Source organism: Calidris pugnax, unplaced genomic scaffold (genome assembly GCF_001431845.1).
Source record: "Calidris pugnax isolate Ruff unplaced genomic scaffold, ASM143184v1 scaffold252, whole genome shotgun sequence".
In the NCBI taxonomy this organism is placed as follows: domain Eukaryota; kingdom Metazoa; phylum Chordata; class Aves; order Charadriiformes; family Scolopacidae; genus Calidris; species Calidris pugnax.
This window is the reverse complement of record NW_015091118.1, coordinates 242,912-259,810: the sequence shown is the minus strand read 5'-3', so window position 1 is coordinate 259,810 and position 16,899 is coordinate 242,912. Positions and strand designations below refer to the sequence as shown.

At 41.0% G+C, this 16,899-nt stretch overlaps 1 protein-coding gene across 16 annotated transcripts in view; it reads right to left on the bottom strand.

Moving 5' to 3' along the window:
- DLG2 (discs, large homolog 2 (Drosophila)) overlaps positions 1-16,899 on the bottom strand; it is a 1,063,278-nt gene that overhangs the window by 873,790 nt on the left and 172,589 nt on the right. For 2 of the 16 annotated variants that reach the window (XM_014958291.1, XM_014958287.1), the window contains exons 1-2: positions 16,367-16,885; positions 4,010-4,084 (exon numbers count right to left, since the gene is read on the bottom strand). The exons of 10 other annotated variants lie outside the window; for them this stretch is intronic. In XM_014958291.1, coding sequence (XP_014813777.1) covers positions 4,010-4,084; positions 16,367-16,396 — 105 coding nt within the window. In that variant the 5' untranslated portion in view covers positions 16,397-16,885. Of the gene's footprint in view, positions 1-4,009; positions 4,085-16,366; positions 16,886-16,899 lie in introns of those variants that run through there. 4 more of the 16 variants (XM_014958290.1, XM_014958297.1, XM_014958304.1 and 1 more) reach the window with 4 other exon arrangements.

Sequence of the window (16,899 nt, the reverse complement as noted above, 5' to 3'; positions counted from 1 at the left end):
AATTAAAAAATACTTTTGAAATCAAATGGTGACAAACACTGACCAGATAAAAGTTGATTTCTGTTGGATTTTATTTTCCCCAACTGTCTGCATTAGTCTCCCAAGAAAAGAAATCTACAGAAGTATGGTAAAAAGGGACCTGGACAGGCTGGAGAGGTGGGCTCATGCAAATCGCATGAAGTTCAACCAAGCCAAGTGCAAGGTCCTGCACCTGGGACGTGGCAATCCCAGGCACAAATACAGGTTGGGCGGAGAATGGCTGGAGAGCAGCCCTGAGGAGAAGGACTTGGGGGTATTGGTAGATGAGAACCTCAACATGAGCCGGCAGTGCGCGCTGGCAGCCCAGAGAGCCAACCACATCCTGGGCTGCATCAAGAGAAGCGTGGCCAGCAGGTCTCGGGAGGTGATTCTGCCCCTCTACTCTGTGCTCATGAGACCCCACCTGGAGTACTGTGTCCAGCTTTGGAGTCCTCAACACAGGAAGGACATGGATCTGCTGGAACGGGTCCAGGGGAAGGCCGCGAGGATGATCAGAGGGATGGAGCACCTCTCCTATGAAGACAGGCTGAGAGAGCTGGGGTTGTTCAGCCTGGAGAAGAGAAGGCTCCGGGGAGACCTTATAACGGCCTTTCAGTACCTGAAAGGAGCCTACAGAAGAGCCGGAGAGGGACTCTTTACAAAGAAGAGTAGTGACAGGACAAGGGGCAATGGTTTTAAGCTGGTGGAGGGGAGATTTAGGTTAGATACTAGGAAGAAATTCTTTACAGTGAGGGTGGTGAGGCACTGGAACAGGTTGCCCAGGGAAGTCGTGGATGCCCCATCACTGGAGGTGTTCAAGGCCAGGCTGGATGGCTATTTGAGCAACCTGGTCTAGTGGGAGGTGTCCCTGCCCATGGCAGAGGGGTTGGAACTAGATGATCTTTAAGGTCCCTTCCAACCCAAACCATTCTATGATATGATATGATTCTATTCTAAATGCTTATAAATATCTGATACAGATCAGGTAGGCAGAAAAATATGTTGGGCTGCAGAGAAAATGGTTTGATAAAAGAAGCAGCAGGAGGTACTTGGGAATTACAACTTATTTGTGGGGTAGTGCTGAGCTCCTTCATTCCGTTCAGCTTTTATAATCAAGCAAAATACAGGTGGAAGCAAGCTCCAAGTACACAATTACCTCAAGGACCACATGTTGAACTCTACATTAAAAAACTATAAGTGAACGGTTGAACTCTATTGTAATAGTAGGTTGGGTTTTTTTCTCAGACTCATAGAATGGTTTGGGTTGGAAGGGACCTTTAAAGATCATCTAGTCCAACCTCCCCCTGCTGAGGGCAGGGACATCTTTCACTAGATCAGGTTGCTCAAAGCCTCATCCAACCTGATCTTGAATTTTTCCAGGGATTTTTGGGTTGGAAGGGACCTTTAAAGATCATCTAGTCCAACCTCCCCCTGCTGAGGGCAGGGACATCTTTCACTAGATCAGGTTGCTCAAAGCCTCATCCAACCTGATCTTGAATTTTTCCAGGGATTGGAAATCCACAACTTCTCTGGGCAACCTGTTCCAGTGCCTCACCATCATCATCATAAAAAATTTCTTCCTTATGTCCAAACTAAACCTACCCTCTTTCAGTTGGCCCTGGTCCTGTTGCTACAGGTCTTAGTAAAATTTTTCTCTCCATCTTTCTTATAAGCTCCCTTTACATTTTGAAAAACTGCCACAATGTCTCTCCAGAGCCTTCTCTTCTCCAGACCGAACAACCCCAACTCTCTCAGCCTGTCCTCACAGAAGAGGTGTTCCAGCCCTCTGACCATTTTTCTGGCCCTCCTCTGGACCCACTCCAATAGGTCCGCGCCTTTCCTGTGCTGAGGTCTCCAAAGCTGAAAACAGTACTCCAGGTGGGGTGTCAGAAGAGGGGAGTAGAGGGGCAGAATCACCTCCCTTAACCTGCTGGCCACAATTCTTTTGATACAGCCCAGGATGCAGTTGGCTTTCTGGGCTGCAAGTGCACATTGCCAACTCATGTCCAGCTTTTCATCCACAACTATCCCCAGGTGCTTCTAGTCAGGGATGCTCCCAATCCCTTCATGTCCCAGCTTGTATTGATACTGGGGGTTGCCCGGACCCAGATGCAGGACCTTGCACTTGGCCTTTTTGATCCTCATGAGACTCACACAGGCCCACTCCTCAAACCTGTTAAGATCTCTCTAGATTGCATGCCATCCCTCAGGCGTTTCAACTACATCACTCAGCTTGGTGTCATCTGCATATTCGCTGAGGGTGCACTCAATCCCACCATCTATGTTGTTGACTAAGATACTAAAGTGTTGGTCCCAGTACCAGCTTCCACTCTAACAGTTTAAAAATAACACTTCTTGGAGTTATTCTGATCTTAGACCACTTCTAGTGCTAACAAAAACAACAAAGCTTGATACTCGGTTTACCATTTTTTGTGACATTATAGAAGTTTGCAAGATAGCAGATCTATAGATATTACCTATGCATGCACACATACCCGGTGTAACAAGAGACAAGAAAAGAACACTCAAGCTAAATGCTTTTACTTTTGATGGTTTAAGAAATAAATATCCTAAAAAAATACCCAAAGCATTTAAAGCCAAATACCCAAAGCATTTAAAGCCACTATATGAAAAGTCAGATTTTGGTGCTAGTGCAAATCACTGAGTGCAACTGCTCCACACTCATCACAAACTCCTGGTACCACCACCATTTCTCAAAGCACCACAATGCCATACTTCTGCTTATGCTGCAACACTCTTAATATAAACAAAAACCAGTGGAAACTAATAATTAAGAAAAGTTACTAATTAGTTACTGGGCTAGATCCTTATGTCGTAAAAAACTGTTTAACTCAACTGTCCAATCAATACTTTTAGGCGGGTCTATTTTAATATAGATCAACAGTGATATCATTAATTTTAACATATTATAAGGACAACCAAAACTACAGGGTTTACAATCACTTGCAAGATTAGTAATAGACTGAGGGAGAGTGAAAACTTGAATTCGCTTCTCATTTATCTACTTACAAAAGGTGACAAGTTGATAGCTGGGGACCAACATGATGCTGTGGTCCAGAGCCAAAGAAAATGTCAACTAAACCCTGCCAAGTCCTCAACTGAGATAAATCATCATAGCTCTATTAGTCAGCCCTCTACTCCGACTTCCAGAATCCAAGGATTTGGCTCTATCTACAATGTATGTTCAGACAAGATATTAATCAATGCAGTGTCAACTTGACCGCAGTTTCTTCTTTCTCTTCAAATATTACTGTGTCTTTGACAGTTAAAAGCAAATCTCACTGAAGTTATCTAATTGGCAGGAGGAGGAAAGCATTTAAAAGGTCATTTCCTATAAATCCAGCAGACTAAAGTTCACTGATTGCCCATCATTTCAAAAGTTGTTGTTACTTACACTAGGCAAATTTTCCCACTTATTAGTCCATAAAGCACTCGGCATCATCAGTCTTTCTTTCTTCCATGAGAATGTGGAAAAGATCCATCTCCCCTTCCTTGTGTCACCACCTGGGTCTGGGGACAGCCTGGTGATTTACACATCAGCTGTTTCTGATAGACCCTGCATGAGCTTATGAATGAATTCCCACAAACTCTGTCCATGACCAGGGAAAACTAGCAGGCTCCCAGTCATCACACTCAGCTGGAGCACAAAGTTATAGCAATCAACAGTAACTTCACACTCCTCTGAGCTGGACACTACAACTGCCATATCATGCTTGCCACTGATCCCCATCACTCCATGTGGAATCAATTAAACTCCCAAAGAGGCTGAACTTCTGGAGAAGCCCTGCTAAGTCACTACCCAACATTTCAACAGCTCAGGCTTCCCAAGGAGCTTAGTCTGGCCCCAGGATTCACTTCTGTTCTTTCTCAAATGCACTGAGTATGAAAATTTTACCTGACGGGGCTGCTCCAAACACAGAGACTTACCATTCAGTCTCTCAAATCTTTGTATTAAAAGGCTCACACTTACGGTAGAGTGCTGAATGGGTATCCAGGCAGGTGTTTCGACTGAGCTTTTGTGGGATGGGCATCTGCCATGGCTCTGCTGCAAATAAGTGAAAATGGCATTATACACAACACAGTATGTGCTGCAATCACTAGGCGCAACGGACTCCATTTCAGATGGAGCATCTAGGAGTTTGCTACTACACGTTAGACCTCACAAAGTCATTTTCCACTCTCAGGTAGGGAAAATAACCTGCAGTTTGGAGGACCTAAAAGTCCTCAACCATTACCCATTAATTTTGCTTTGAAGTTCTCAGTTAAATGGGTGAACATATCCTTCATGCGCTCTGAACCCCAAGCTTGTGCCATCTGGCTTTCCTTCACGCCGGAGCATTCAAACAACAGCAGAGCTTTAGGTAGCAGGTAGAGATTGGCTTTTTTTTTCTCCCCATTTAAAACAAGCCATTTCCCTTACATCCCATTTGATAGCTGCAGCTTGAAAAGCCCCAGGGTTTTTTTTTTTTTTTTTTTCCAGGGGGAGTAAGTTTGTCCCAAATTTTTAGGGTGTGTTTCTTTGCTGAGCAGAACATTCTGCTTGCTCCCCAGATTGGTCCCTGGAGGACATGGAGCAAGTACCCAAAACTCCTGCAGTTCCCTGAAACTTTGTAGAACCGAAAGTGAGAGATTAATTTAAAGTCTAATGTTCCACATGGCAGTGCAAGATGCAACCATCAGCCTTCGGGCTGATCTTCTTGTAATTTCCCTTGCATTTGCAGTGATTCAATTACATTTTAGCAAAGGTTTGGAGCCCATGAGAATGAATTGCACAGCAGATTGGGTCAGAGTCCCTGAAGAAAAGTTCAGAATAAATTCTGGTGTCTGCCACCATTACTCTCAGCATTTCACATAAGAGCCAACCTATTATTTAGCTCCTTGAATTGGAGGACTCTCATAGTCATGTGTGTTCCTGCAGCTGGAAATAATGCAGAAGAAAAAGCCTTCTTCCTTTTATTTTCACTTAAGCAGATATATTGCAAGCAACTACATCACACCCTTCTTTTTCCCATGCTGAGAGCAAAGGAGAGCAACCTCTGCAAACACTAATATTAGGCTTCACATGCTTTTCAATTTTGAGTCTGATTTAAAATTATTAACTAACAAAGCACTATTAGTGTTTTGGTTTTTATCTCCAAAAAGTAAACATGTGTAAAGCAATGCAATAGTAAATACTTTTATAAGTAAAAAAAAAATAAAAAGAAAAAAGGAAAAAATGTGCATATAAGTTTCAGCTTTATATTCCCCAGACCTTAAAAACTGGTTACCTCTTATGTTTTCACTTAGACAACTTTAAGGAATAGTCAAAAAAACCAGCTAGCAAGTAAGAAGCATTGTACCTTTAGATGAAAGTTTAGAAAATCTTGTTTAAAAGGATTTGAAAAAGTCACTCCTATCATGTCAGCAATATCCTGTGGGTGTGTGTTATCTCCTGTAAGGAAGGAATGAATGCAACAGCAAACTATGTAATCCTATCAAAATAATAAAACTATAAACAAATTTTGATCAAAACACTGCATAAAATATAGGCAAGTATTTTTTCCTTTCTTTAACAGTTGTAGGTCTTCAGTTTTTAATCCAAGGCAAGATAAAGGCAAGAAAATTAACAATTTGCTTTGGACAGGAAATATTTTTCTGATTGAATAGCCTGATTGTACAAACTCAGGTAACCATGTATAACATGCTTCTCAGGAGACTCCTCAGAAAGGCTCCTCACATTCTTAAAGAGGATACATCTGCAAAATAAAGCCTCCAGATCTCATAGCAGGAGGGGCTGATACTCTGCAAGTATTCTTGACTTTGAGATTCATACCAAAATTGCCCCAGGGCCCAGAATCACATGATGTAGTCTGCGTATTCAAAGGCCAGAAAGACAGAGGTAGCTGGGAAATGCTCCTAGGCAGCAGCTCTCCAGAGATCCCAATTTTTCAGCACAAGGGCTGGGCTGATGGTGCATCTGGGATGTGGGGTGACCTGCAGAGTTTGGCCTTTCACAGCTGGATATTTGAATTACTGTGCTGATAACACGACATTGCAGTGGAATCATCTGAGAAATGCATGTAGCTCAAGGGCTAAGGCTGAACACTTTTCTCCTACAGCTGTTTGGGGTTGGATTTGTTGGGGGTTTTTTGAAAATTCTAGCTGATTTCTTATTTGAATGATCACTACTTTTTGTATTGTTTGTATTGTAAAAAACAATGCTTTTCATACCTTTCCTATCTTAAACCCTCACCTAGTTGACATAGTTCTAAGAAACAAGGTAGAAATATCAGTTGCTGGTAATGCTTTTCTTCATAAAATTGCTCCATTTTGTATTTTTTTTTAAATCAGTCAAAAGCTCCAACATGACATGCATAGAGATACTGACTGAAAAATATTAACCAAAGGTCAGCACTACATAAAGTATTCTGTAAGCATAGGAAACACAAGTAAGCACAAGAATAAATGTACTGGGAATTACTTACTGATTGAATTAATTACATTTGATTATTAATGCTAACATTTTCACTCAGGAGTTTGGGAACCATAAGGACTAAAGACCCTGGTCCATCACTACACTGGAAAGGTAAAATCTGAAAAGTGATGAAAATCCATCATTTGAAATAATTTTTCTTCAGATGGCCTTCAAGGGAGGACAGAACTACTTGTAGTTTGCTTTTCAAGTTTACTAGTATTTGTACATGAAAAGAATATGTCTCGCCTTGCTGTTTGGGAGAGTATGTTCCAATAAAAGAGTTCTCCACCTGCAATGGAACCAGACGCTGCTTCTCCATAGCTTCTGAATGAGCGATTTCCACAGTCTTGTTTTACTCCCTTTCTTTGAGGATACCCAGCATCCTGCACTAAGCTTCACCCTTGAGACAGCTCCAATGTGGTGATAGACACAGTTATCCAGGCGTAGGCTTTATCACAGCTTCATGCAATCAGAGCCTCCAAAATATGCAATAAGGTCTTCGGCTTGTGTAATTTTTGTATAAAGAGATCTTGGGACACAAAAGAAGAAATCCATTCTCATTGCTGAATTCAGCATCAGTCACAGCTTCTTTTCTGGGCAGACGCTTTAAATCCTTGATAAATTGCATAGCAATAACACAGGGAGCAATGAAGCGATGACAAAGTCAGATAGAGATGCTAACTTCTAGTCAGTTAGAGACAGTGCAATGCTCCTCTGGAGGCACTGCTACATGTAATTCCCAAACCAATGGGTTTACCAAACATCCAGAAATGCAGACCCCATAGGTAACTAGGAGACGGGAAGCAGAAGACAAAACCAAGGCTGCAAGCCCTTCAGGGTCTCTGTGCCCAACATTTACCTTTCTGGCATGCTACCTGTAAGCAAGCTTCTTCCCTACGTTCTTTTCTCAGTCAGGTGTTGAAATAACTGACTGCTATTAGCACTGGAGAGAAACACCCATATAATGTATCTGCAGATAGATTAATTTAATGCAGAGTGGTAACATTTTTTCAGTGGTGCCCAGTGACAGGACAAGAGGAAATGGGCACAAACTTGAACATGGGAAGTTCCACCTAAACTTCCTTCTAAAGGAGGAACTTTTTTACTTTGAGGGTGGCAGAGCCCTGGAAGAGGCTGCCCAGAGAGGTGGTGGAGTCTCCTTCTCTGGACACGTTCAAAACCCACCTGGACACATTCCTGTGCAACCTTCTCTGGGTGGACCTGCTTTGGCGGTAGGGTGGACTAGATCATCTCCAGAGGTCCCTACCAACCCCATGTGATTCTGTAACATCAGTGGGAAATATTGCATATTGAGTAGTCAATTGGAAGGTGAGAGCTTCGTGACAGTGCACAAGACAGGTTTCAGGTGACAGAAACACAGTTGCACATCAGCAAGGCCTGGGTAAGACTTCAAGGAAGAATTCCTCTCTTGTGTTGTGTGATCAACCACAGTGACTACTAAGGATGTTTGGAGGACTTTTAGAGCAAGTACATATAGCTTATTGCGCCTTTCTCATAAGCAGGGAGAGATTATATACGTATAAACAATACCAAATTCTGATGGCCAAATATTGCCTAATGTGAGTGTGGCCAGAGCCACATTTTGAGGCAGATCTTAGCTCTGCAGGAAGATGTGACAAAACACAGATAGGATATCTAGGAATATGTTATCTGCTTAAGGTTCAGGGCTCACTGAACTGCAGCATTCTTTAAGATCTGACAATACTGTTTCTCAGAGAAGATACTGGTCATCACAATCAAAAGCTGTCACAGGTGAGGCTCCATTTGTATCCACTAGAACAGCCAAGAATATGACTTGCAAATTACGAACAAGTCCTTGAGTGAGGTCTCCGGTAGCAAAATAGTTGGCTGAAGTCAAACCCAGTGGAACATATTTATCTACTCCTACATATCCTTAAAAGTTATTTTCTCTGATGCAGATGATTCTCTGAGGAAATGAAAATTGTAGATCTGAACTAGAGGTCTCAGACTGGGTAAAATATGATGTATACCAGGTCATACCCCTGACCTAATGATTCACTCATAAATAACCATTCCCTTCTCCTTGACTGCACACATCCTCTCATTTTTCATAAGTTTTGCATTAGGTGCAGGGAGACAGGAGAAAATTTGCATGGTAGTAGCAAACAGATTAAAACTAAAAAGAAATTCATATTTATGTTGAGGATGCATGCCAGGAGACCCATCTTTTCTGCTTTAAGTGGCCTCTTGGACATTGCAAAGAATCCATTCGGTCAGCTCCAGCTACGTGAAATGCATAAAAATGCAGCTCACCTTGGTACTAGGAAATTATCTTTCCACCTCCACCCAGGCCCTCCGAATATTAGAGAAGGGACCCGCTAAGCGTGTGCAGCTCTGCTATCATTGAGCAGCACTATCATTAATTGAGCCAGGATTAGGCTCTTCTGTTTTTCTTGCTCAGGATCTTCCACCTCTCCTTACATCTGCAGCTCTCCGCTGCTGTGCAGTACTATTAAGCCCTAACTGTATCTGCCCGAGCAGTTAATTGAACATTTTCTTTTCTCGGTTTATAGAGCTGTTCATAGATTTATGAAACAAATCACCCTTCTCCTTTCATAGTTAAAACTAATCTCAATAAAGACATCTCCCTAAGATCAGCACATTATAATCTAATGAAATCTATTGAAAATTTCAGTTGCACTAAACAAGGTCAATGCTTGGAAGAAACGAAATGTCACTCAGAAATGAAGATCAAAGTAATTCCCTTCTATTCCTGCTGCTGCCATAGAGACCAAGGGAGGGGGAAGAGGGGGAAGAAGAGATTTAACAGACTTAATTCTTCCTGAAATTTATAATTAACTACAAGGGAAAAGGGACAATTACCATATTTCTAAAGAATAAAGGAGAAAAAAGTTGAGCTTTTGACAAGATATAATTACAAGACATTACATATGCAATGCACATTGGTTTGTTCTGTGTAATTTTCTTGAGACTCCCCCCAAAAAATGATTTTTTTTTTTTCTAGAAAAGACAACACGTGCCTCATCAGTTTACATTCATAATGTTTGAAACCCAAAAGCTAGAGGCTTACAATAATTGTTCCAAAATTTAACATTGGTAAATAAAGATTTGAAATAAATACTCAGATACACTCCCCATCTGTCAGACATCTATGCACATATTCTCCAGCTAAGATAAATGGTAATCAATGAAAAGGATCTTCCTGCTCTTCTAAGACTGTGCAGTTCAGCCAGCAGCCAACCCATAGTCATCAAAGCTGTCCTCAAGTATCACTTCAAAATAGAGTTTACCAAATTACATGTAAATTGCATGGATTCAGCACTATTACTCTTTTAGGGTCTGGCAGGAAAACACCACAGTTTGAAGTGCTCATCAGCACCTAATAACGACTATAGAAAAAGATTTTGATTTTAGCTAAATGTGAATCTCTGGGGGGAAAATCATTATGTTTCCTTTGTTTGGGGTTTGTTATAGCCGGGAAATTCAGCACAAAAAACTTAGCTACCCAGCTTATGATTTCAAACTGCAATGATTCAAAGCCTGAAGTCTTGCAAAGGAAAAACAACAAACGTTGCCCAGATCTATTTAGCACTATTAACAATATGCGGGCACATACAAATGTGGTTATTTTTTTTGTTTCATATCCAGCTAAATTTAAATCAGATCCCCATGTAGCGTAGCGCTCTACAGCACTGTCGGTTTCTTGTAATATTATACTAGTCTACAATACCTGAGGCACTGATTCAACCTCAGTATTTATACCTAGCTTTATAATTTCCTGATCTGGGGACTGACTCTACAGGCTCTCAGACACATACAGCTAATCTTGTAGGAAGTCTCACAAAAGAAATTGAACTTCATTCTCTAACTATATACCTTTTTAAAACTCTATATGGAGGGTTTTTTCAGATTAACACAATATAATTGGGAGCGAGGGGGGTAAAAAGGCCTATTTTCTTCAGTATGACCTATTACAAAGGCTCTTTAGCATAAATATTTCAAGTATTAGCTATTTGCACTGGCATTAAGTCACCTTAATCAATAATCCAAGTTAACCTCATAGCGGATTCAACTCTGCAAAGTGAGACCAACAGCTGCCATACAGCGTGTGAACCTGCTCTCCACCTCTAGCAGATGACCTGATCTGATGTACCATTCTGACCTTCTGAGAGCATCTTGGGATTGGTTTTTTTGCTGCTCTAAATTAGAGAGACTGGAACGGTGAGATCACTCCAGTGGTGCCACTTCCACACTTTTCTATTCTTCAGCCAAGTTCTAAAAACACTCTTTAAATCAACTGGGTTGGCACTGGGGGTTAATTGTGTCTGACAAACATTAAATGAGGGTTACTCCCTCACTTGGGGAATCCACAGTACCCTACTGGGACACAAGCTGTGCTCCTACCTTTCCCAAGCATGGCACACTATCAACAGGGATTTATAATTATATGCTTAATGTAGACTGGTAGTTTCAAAATCATCTACCCCAGCCACAGCACCTCCTCACTCAGAGTTACAGTGATGCCACTGAGGAGGATGGGCTCTAAATTTTGACTTGTCTTCCATGTCAGGACTTGGGAAAAGCAAAGTTAGTGCTGACAAAAAGACAAGGTGTGTATTTCATAGCTATTCTCTGCTTTACTCTTAAATTCAAGCCACGAAGTGGGAGACACCTACAGAAGAGTCATACTGTACCTAAGTACAGATCTAAGGGGCTAAGCCAGATGTTGGTCCTGCACTTGGCCACAATGGCTTCTTATTTTCCACAACCATCACACATGTTGAGACTTCTCATGCATCTGTCAGAGTTTTGCCTGAAGCACGTATATTGGTGTCCCCTGATTCAGATATATCATCAGATGAGCAGAAGAAAATTGGATAGACAGATGTTGCTGGCTCCTGGCAACCTCGCCAGTCAGAATTGTACACGTCCAGCCTTGGTATGGGTTAACAACATAAATAAGCATATCACCCTGCTTCCCAGCACCGTTACAAAAAAGTTTTTTCCTTCCATCTTTATTTCATTCTTTCAAACACCTGAACTAAATCGTTAGAAAAAGTGCTGGACAGATAGCCATGAAGAGAGAGATATTGTTAATTTACCAAATTAGACTAACTAGACAGAATTAAAAAAAAAAAAAAATAAAAACAAAAACCTAAACTTCTTCAGTAGTGAAATGTCTCTTGTTAACTCTGGAAAAAAAAAAAAAACAAAAACAAAAAACCAAAACAAATATACAAGCTCTTTTTTCCATTCGCATGAATAATCACTTTTTCATTTAATTGTCTGGTCCCACAGAGGTCAGTGACACTTGAATGAAATCATGGAACTTGTGTAGTGAGTGATTTGGCTTAAACCATTACAGAGTTAAGTGGAAGCTGGCAACAAGAATCCCTAAGGAGGAGTAATTGTTGCAGAATTTTCACCATTTTGATGATGGAAATTTATTTTTGTAGCTAAAAAAACCAAGTTCAAGCTGGGCATTATCCCAGGGTCAAAGGTGGCCAATTCTCTCATTTATGAGCTCAAGAATGCAGTTCTGAGTCGCAGGAAACCTACTGCTGCCAGTGCTCAGGGCTGTCAACTTGGAATTCAGGCAACAAACAGCAAGTAGCTTAGGTTTTGTGAATAAATTGGGATTATTTTATTTAGTGTCTGGTCTTTGTGTACTTCTTTGCAAACTCTTTTCAAAACACATAAGCTTTCATGCAATAAAATCTGGAATTTTAATCAAACTTCTAAATACAGCTCCCAAACAAAAGAAGAGGCGACACTAGTGACAACCAACATTGACAGTTCTTATGGCCATTACTAATGTTAAGGATAATAAAACATTGGAATAGATTGCCCGAGTAGTTTTAAACTCTCTCTCCTAGGTGAAGGTCTTTAGCTAGTCCTGCTTGTGACAGAGGACTAGATGGCCACCTGTAGAATTATCAAATTCTTTGTTTTTTGGATGCTGTGATTGCCAGCTGCAAGTATCAAAAAAGCCTGAATCTGACACCTTGAAATCATGAGATTTGAAAAATACATTCTGATTTCCCTTCATTGGCCTTCTGGGTTTTAAACCTTTAGAGTTTCCACCTCTATGTTCTCCCTTACAGCAACAAAGGCTAAATAGCTTTTGTGGGCTTTTTTGGCAGTGTAATCTGGTCATTTTATCTAACCCACCTGACATTAGGAACTGGGGCTGTCAGTGAAGCAGCCCCTGTTATAATGAATATTAGCGGGCAATGCAGAGATATCTATTTTCTTTTTCACCAGCAGCAACTTCTGATGTATTCATAATTCTGTAAAAGGGAGAAGGATGGAAGGAGAGCTGATATCTAGGGGAGAGGACAGCATGTTGCCTTCTGACTGTTGGGAGGCACAGTGGGAATGTTCTTGCTTTTCAAAAACTCCTGGTGATGTCGCTGGGATGGCATCTTGACCTATGCTTTTATTTAGACTGAATTCTTCCTAATGATAAAATAATGCCACAAATTAATGTACTTTATGTGACAGCAAAAGAAATAAGCTATCATAGAATGATTCAGGTTGGAAGGGACCTTAAAGATCATCTAGTTCCAACCCCCTTGCCATGGGCAGGGACACCTCCCACCAGACCAGGTTGCTCAAGGCCCCATCCAGCCTGGCCTTGCACACCTCCAGGGAAGGGGCATCCACAACTTCTCCAGGCAACCTGTTCCAATATCTCACAGTAAACAATTTCTTCCTGATATCTAATCTAAATCTCCCGTCTTTCAGTTTAAAACCATTACCCCTTGTCCTACTGCTACACTCCCTGATTAAGTGTAGTGATAGGAGTAGTGATATCCTGGGAACATGATCAATTAAAACAAACTAGGAGACCATAAGAAGTCCTCCTTGACTGATTCAGCATTCCCTAAGTCCTGGGTTCAGAAATACAAGGAAACATGAATAAAATAAAAAAGGAGAGGAATAATTTATACAAATTCATATATTAAATCTATCTTAAACATCTCTTATATTTTGGCTGAAAAATAATGTCAGTAGGATTTAAGATTTGGCAAGGTACATCAAAAATTAATTTTAGTAGATGGCATCTCTTACCATATAGAGTTCAAAGCAGGGTCTTTAGAACCACTGTATATAATCTGCAAGGGCATATTCATTCCACAACATTTATGTCATTTTCTATAGATTGGAAATACTGCAAATTCCAGACTAAATTTAATGACCGTGTGTTAAAAATGTCAACTTTTTAAACAGTGTTCATCTTATGCAGTTTAAATAGCATTCATCTTTTACTCCCTTTTTATTATTTATAAGTTCTGAAGAATAAAACTGATGTATTTACTCCTACTTGACATTAAGATCCACTTTTCCAAGAATGAGAATGGCAATTATTTGCACAAATCAGACAAATGGATATTCAAATAAGGATAATTACCACATCTGAGGCCAAAAATGACCATACGGTTGCTCTGTAGAATTTATACTTATTGAAATGAATTTTTAAAAAAACTCAGATGTTCTGGAAAAGGTCTGCTCCTATTATATTGGTGAAAATTGGCATCAACAGATGCCATAAAAATTTTGTGGATTTAAGGGAAGTGAAGTTACTCCAATGCACAATAAAGCAAGTAAGAGCAGATTATGGATCAATACACCGGTGCTGCTATTTAAATATGGCACCAAAACAAGATGAGGAAATCAACTGTAATTTATTTGGCTTCAAACCTTTGCAATATGAAACTGTTCTGAAACTACATTTCTGCCATTATTCAGCCCAATTACATATGTTAATATGGTGTTCTCACATGCATCCAAATAGCAGGTCACCTAAAAATCGCAATCCTATCTCATTCCAACATCAAAGTTGGCAGCAAAGATTGAATATCTGGAGCTGAATATTTGAGGCTCATATGCTTGACTTTCAGATAATTTCAGCCATTTAGCAGCGGATCCAAGAAACAGAAGAGATGAGAGGAAAAATATTGTGTGTAGATGGAGTTGGGAGCCCCGCTCAGAGCAGCAGCAGTAGTGAGATGATGGTGAGCCTACATTTATTATCACCCAGAAGGCCCTGGGAAAATGTTCAGTGGAAACATTCATGACCAATGCATAAAGTGCTATCTCCTGATATATGAAAAAAGTCACTGGGCCATGTTTTTCTCCCAATTATACTATCTTTGAAATAGATTTCCCTCATTTCCCTGTCCCGGATTTAGTTATTACACACCTCCTTGCCAAACTCTCAAGGCCGAGGATGGTTGCGATTGCAGGTCCCCACCACACCACCAGACACCAAGAGGTGGAGCTAACCACAGCTGTCCTTTCCGCCTTCCCTCTTATTTTCTATTGGAAATCAATGTTAAGGAGTAGAAATTGGATGTTTAGCATGATCCTACATCCAGGCTTTGTTCAGTGGTGCTAGACCACCACTGCTGAGAACTTTTCAGCAGTATTGCATCAATGGGCGCCCATGGCCACCTCTACTCTGCTCCAGGGGAGGTTGAGGACGTAGTCTCAGATCCAGCATGCCTTGTAGGAACCAGAAGGACCTGGAAAGAACAGGAGGGGAATGAGGCCACAGAAGGAGCTAGGCTCCTTCTGTGGCCTCATTCCCCTCCTGTTCTTTCCCCATATGGGTTTCTTCACCAGCAAGATGGGAATGACAGCTCGCATCTGTTTCTGCATCTCCGCCGTGCTCCCTACTCTCTGCAGCAGCCACCCGCCACTCCACGCTGCTGCCTGTGGGTGCCCAGGGTGTCTCTTCCTGCCCTTCTCTATGTCACGGATGGGGGTCCTCATTTTGCATGGCCATCACACAAAAAAAATGACAGCAAGGAGGACAGCAGTGCAAACCACTGATTTGCCTTAGCGCTTACGCAGACTTCAGGTGTTCGGGCTAACCCAGGCATTCTGCAAGTCCTATGGAAATGATGAAATTCATCAAAAATAACCCAGAGCAGGGAGCACCTGTGCTGAACCCCAATGTCTGGACTTCCTCCAGTAACTGCTCCTTGTAAATACTATCACCATGTGCAAATGCAGTTACAAACATGCGGTGAGCTGCCTGCCCTGTAGCAACAGAAAGGGAGTTCGCTGATTATCTCCCTGTCATTTAATATTAAGTTAGTTTGCTAAGTTTGAGGACATCTCAAAGAATCATTCAGCTTATTCCTTCCCCAGATCTTTAATTCAGGAAGTGTCCTTAACCCCAAAGTTCCTACCCTGAGGCTGTTGCTGTGGATAAAAAATTATTTACATGCACACTTGGAAGAAATTATTTAGAAGGACCATTCCCAAACAGTCAGGTTAGATCTAACATCAGTATAAGAGTGTTGAATTGGGACCAAGGCATTTTTATTTTTCAGGCCTAGAGATGCAAAGTAAGCTGTGTTTTTCCCCCCAAAAGCCACAATAAGCCACAAGAAACTTGCATCTCTCCAATCAGAAACATCATGACTATCTAAACTACATCTGATTGGCCTCTTTAAAATCCTAGGACCCATATAATGCCCCCCCATTTTTTGTTTTTTTTTTTTAATTCTTTAGTTTACAGGATATACTGATAAGCTGAAAAAATGTGTGCATTACACCATTATTCTGAAAGTGCTCTAGTAGCTAGAGATATTAATAGACACAAGCACAGGTTTAGATAAAATATGAAATCATTTTCCTTTTGCTAGTAAAAATAAGTAAATTACATATCATTTAGAAAGTGATATAGAAACAAACTGCATAATGTACAGAAAAAGAGAACAAAATGGTCATTGAAGCAGAGCTTATTTATCACTTTATCTTGCAACCTGACACAGTACATGCTCAATCTATTTAATTACAGGAACAGAAAAATAGCAGAGAAATATGTACACATAACAGCAATGTTTCCAGTCCTACCTTGGTCGTGACAATGCACAGACAATCCATTCTGTAAATCTCCACGGGAGTGTATGTAAATCATAAAAACAAATCAGCAAGGGTGAGGAAAGGCTTTTGAACAGCATGAACAGACCCGGAGGCTTGAATCTGCACAGCCTGCTTTTCCAAGTGGGGCCCTCATAAGAAACTCGAGTCCTCCTCCACAATGCTAAAGGCAGTCATGATGCTCACAGGGATCAGAAAACCCACTAGAAATCGTCTCAAGCAAAACTTCCAGGTGGCTTATCAGGCTTGATTGCTGCATTGTTCAATCTGTGATCAAAATATTCTGTTGAATGGTATGCAGCCCTCTAAATGGGAAGATGAGAACCACAACAAGCACAAAAGAGCAAAAGCATCACATTTCAGCCCTGGCTCTGGTTTCACAATTCTGATCTGCTGTTTCAGTATACCCATAAGATTTCCTTTGCCAAGTCTCTCTCTCTCTCTCTCTCTCTCTCAATCTCTCTCCCTCTCGCTCTCTCCTTCCCTGTCTTTTTTTTTTTTTTTTC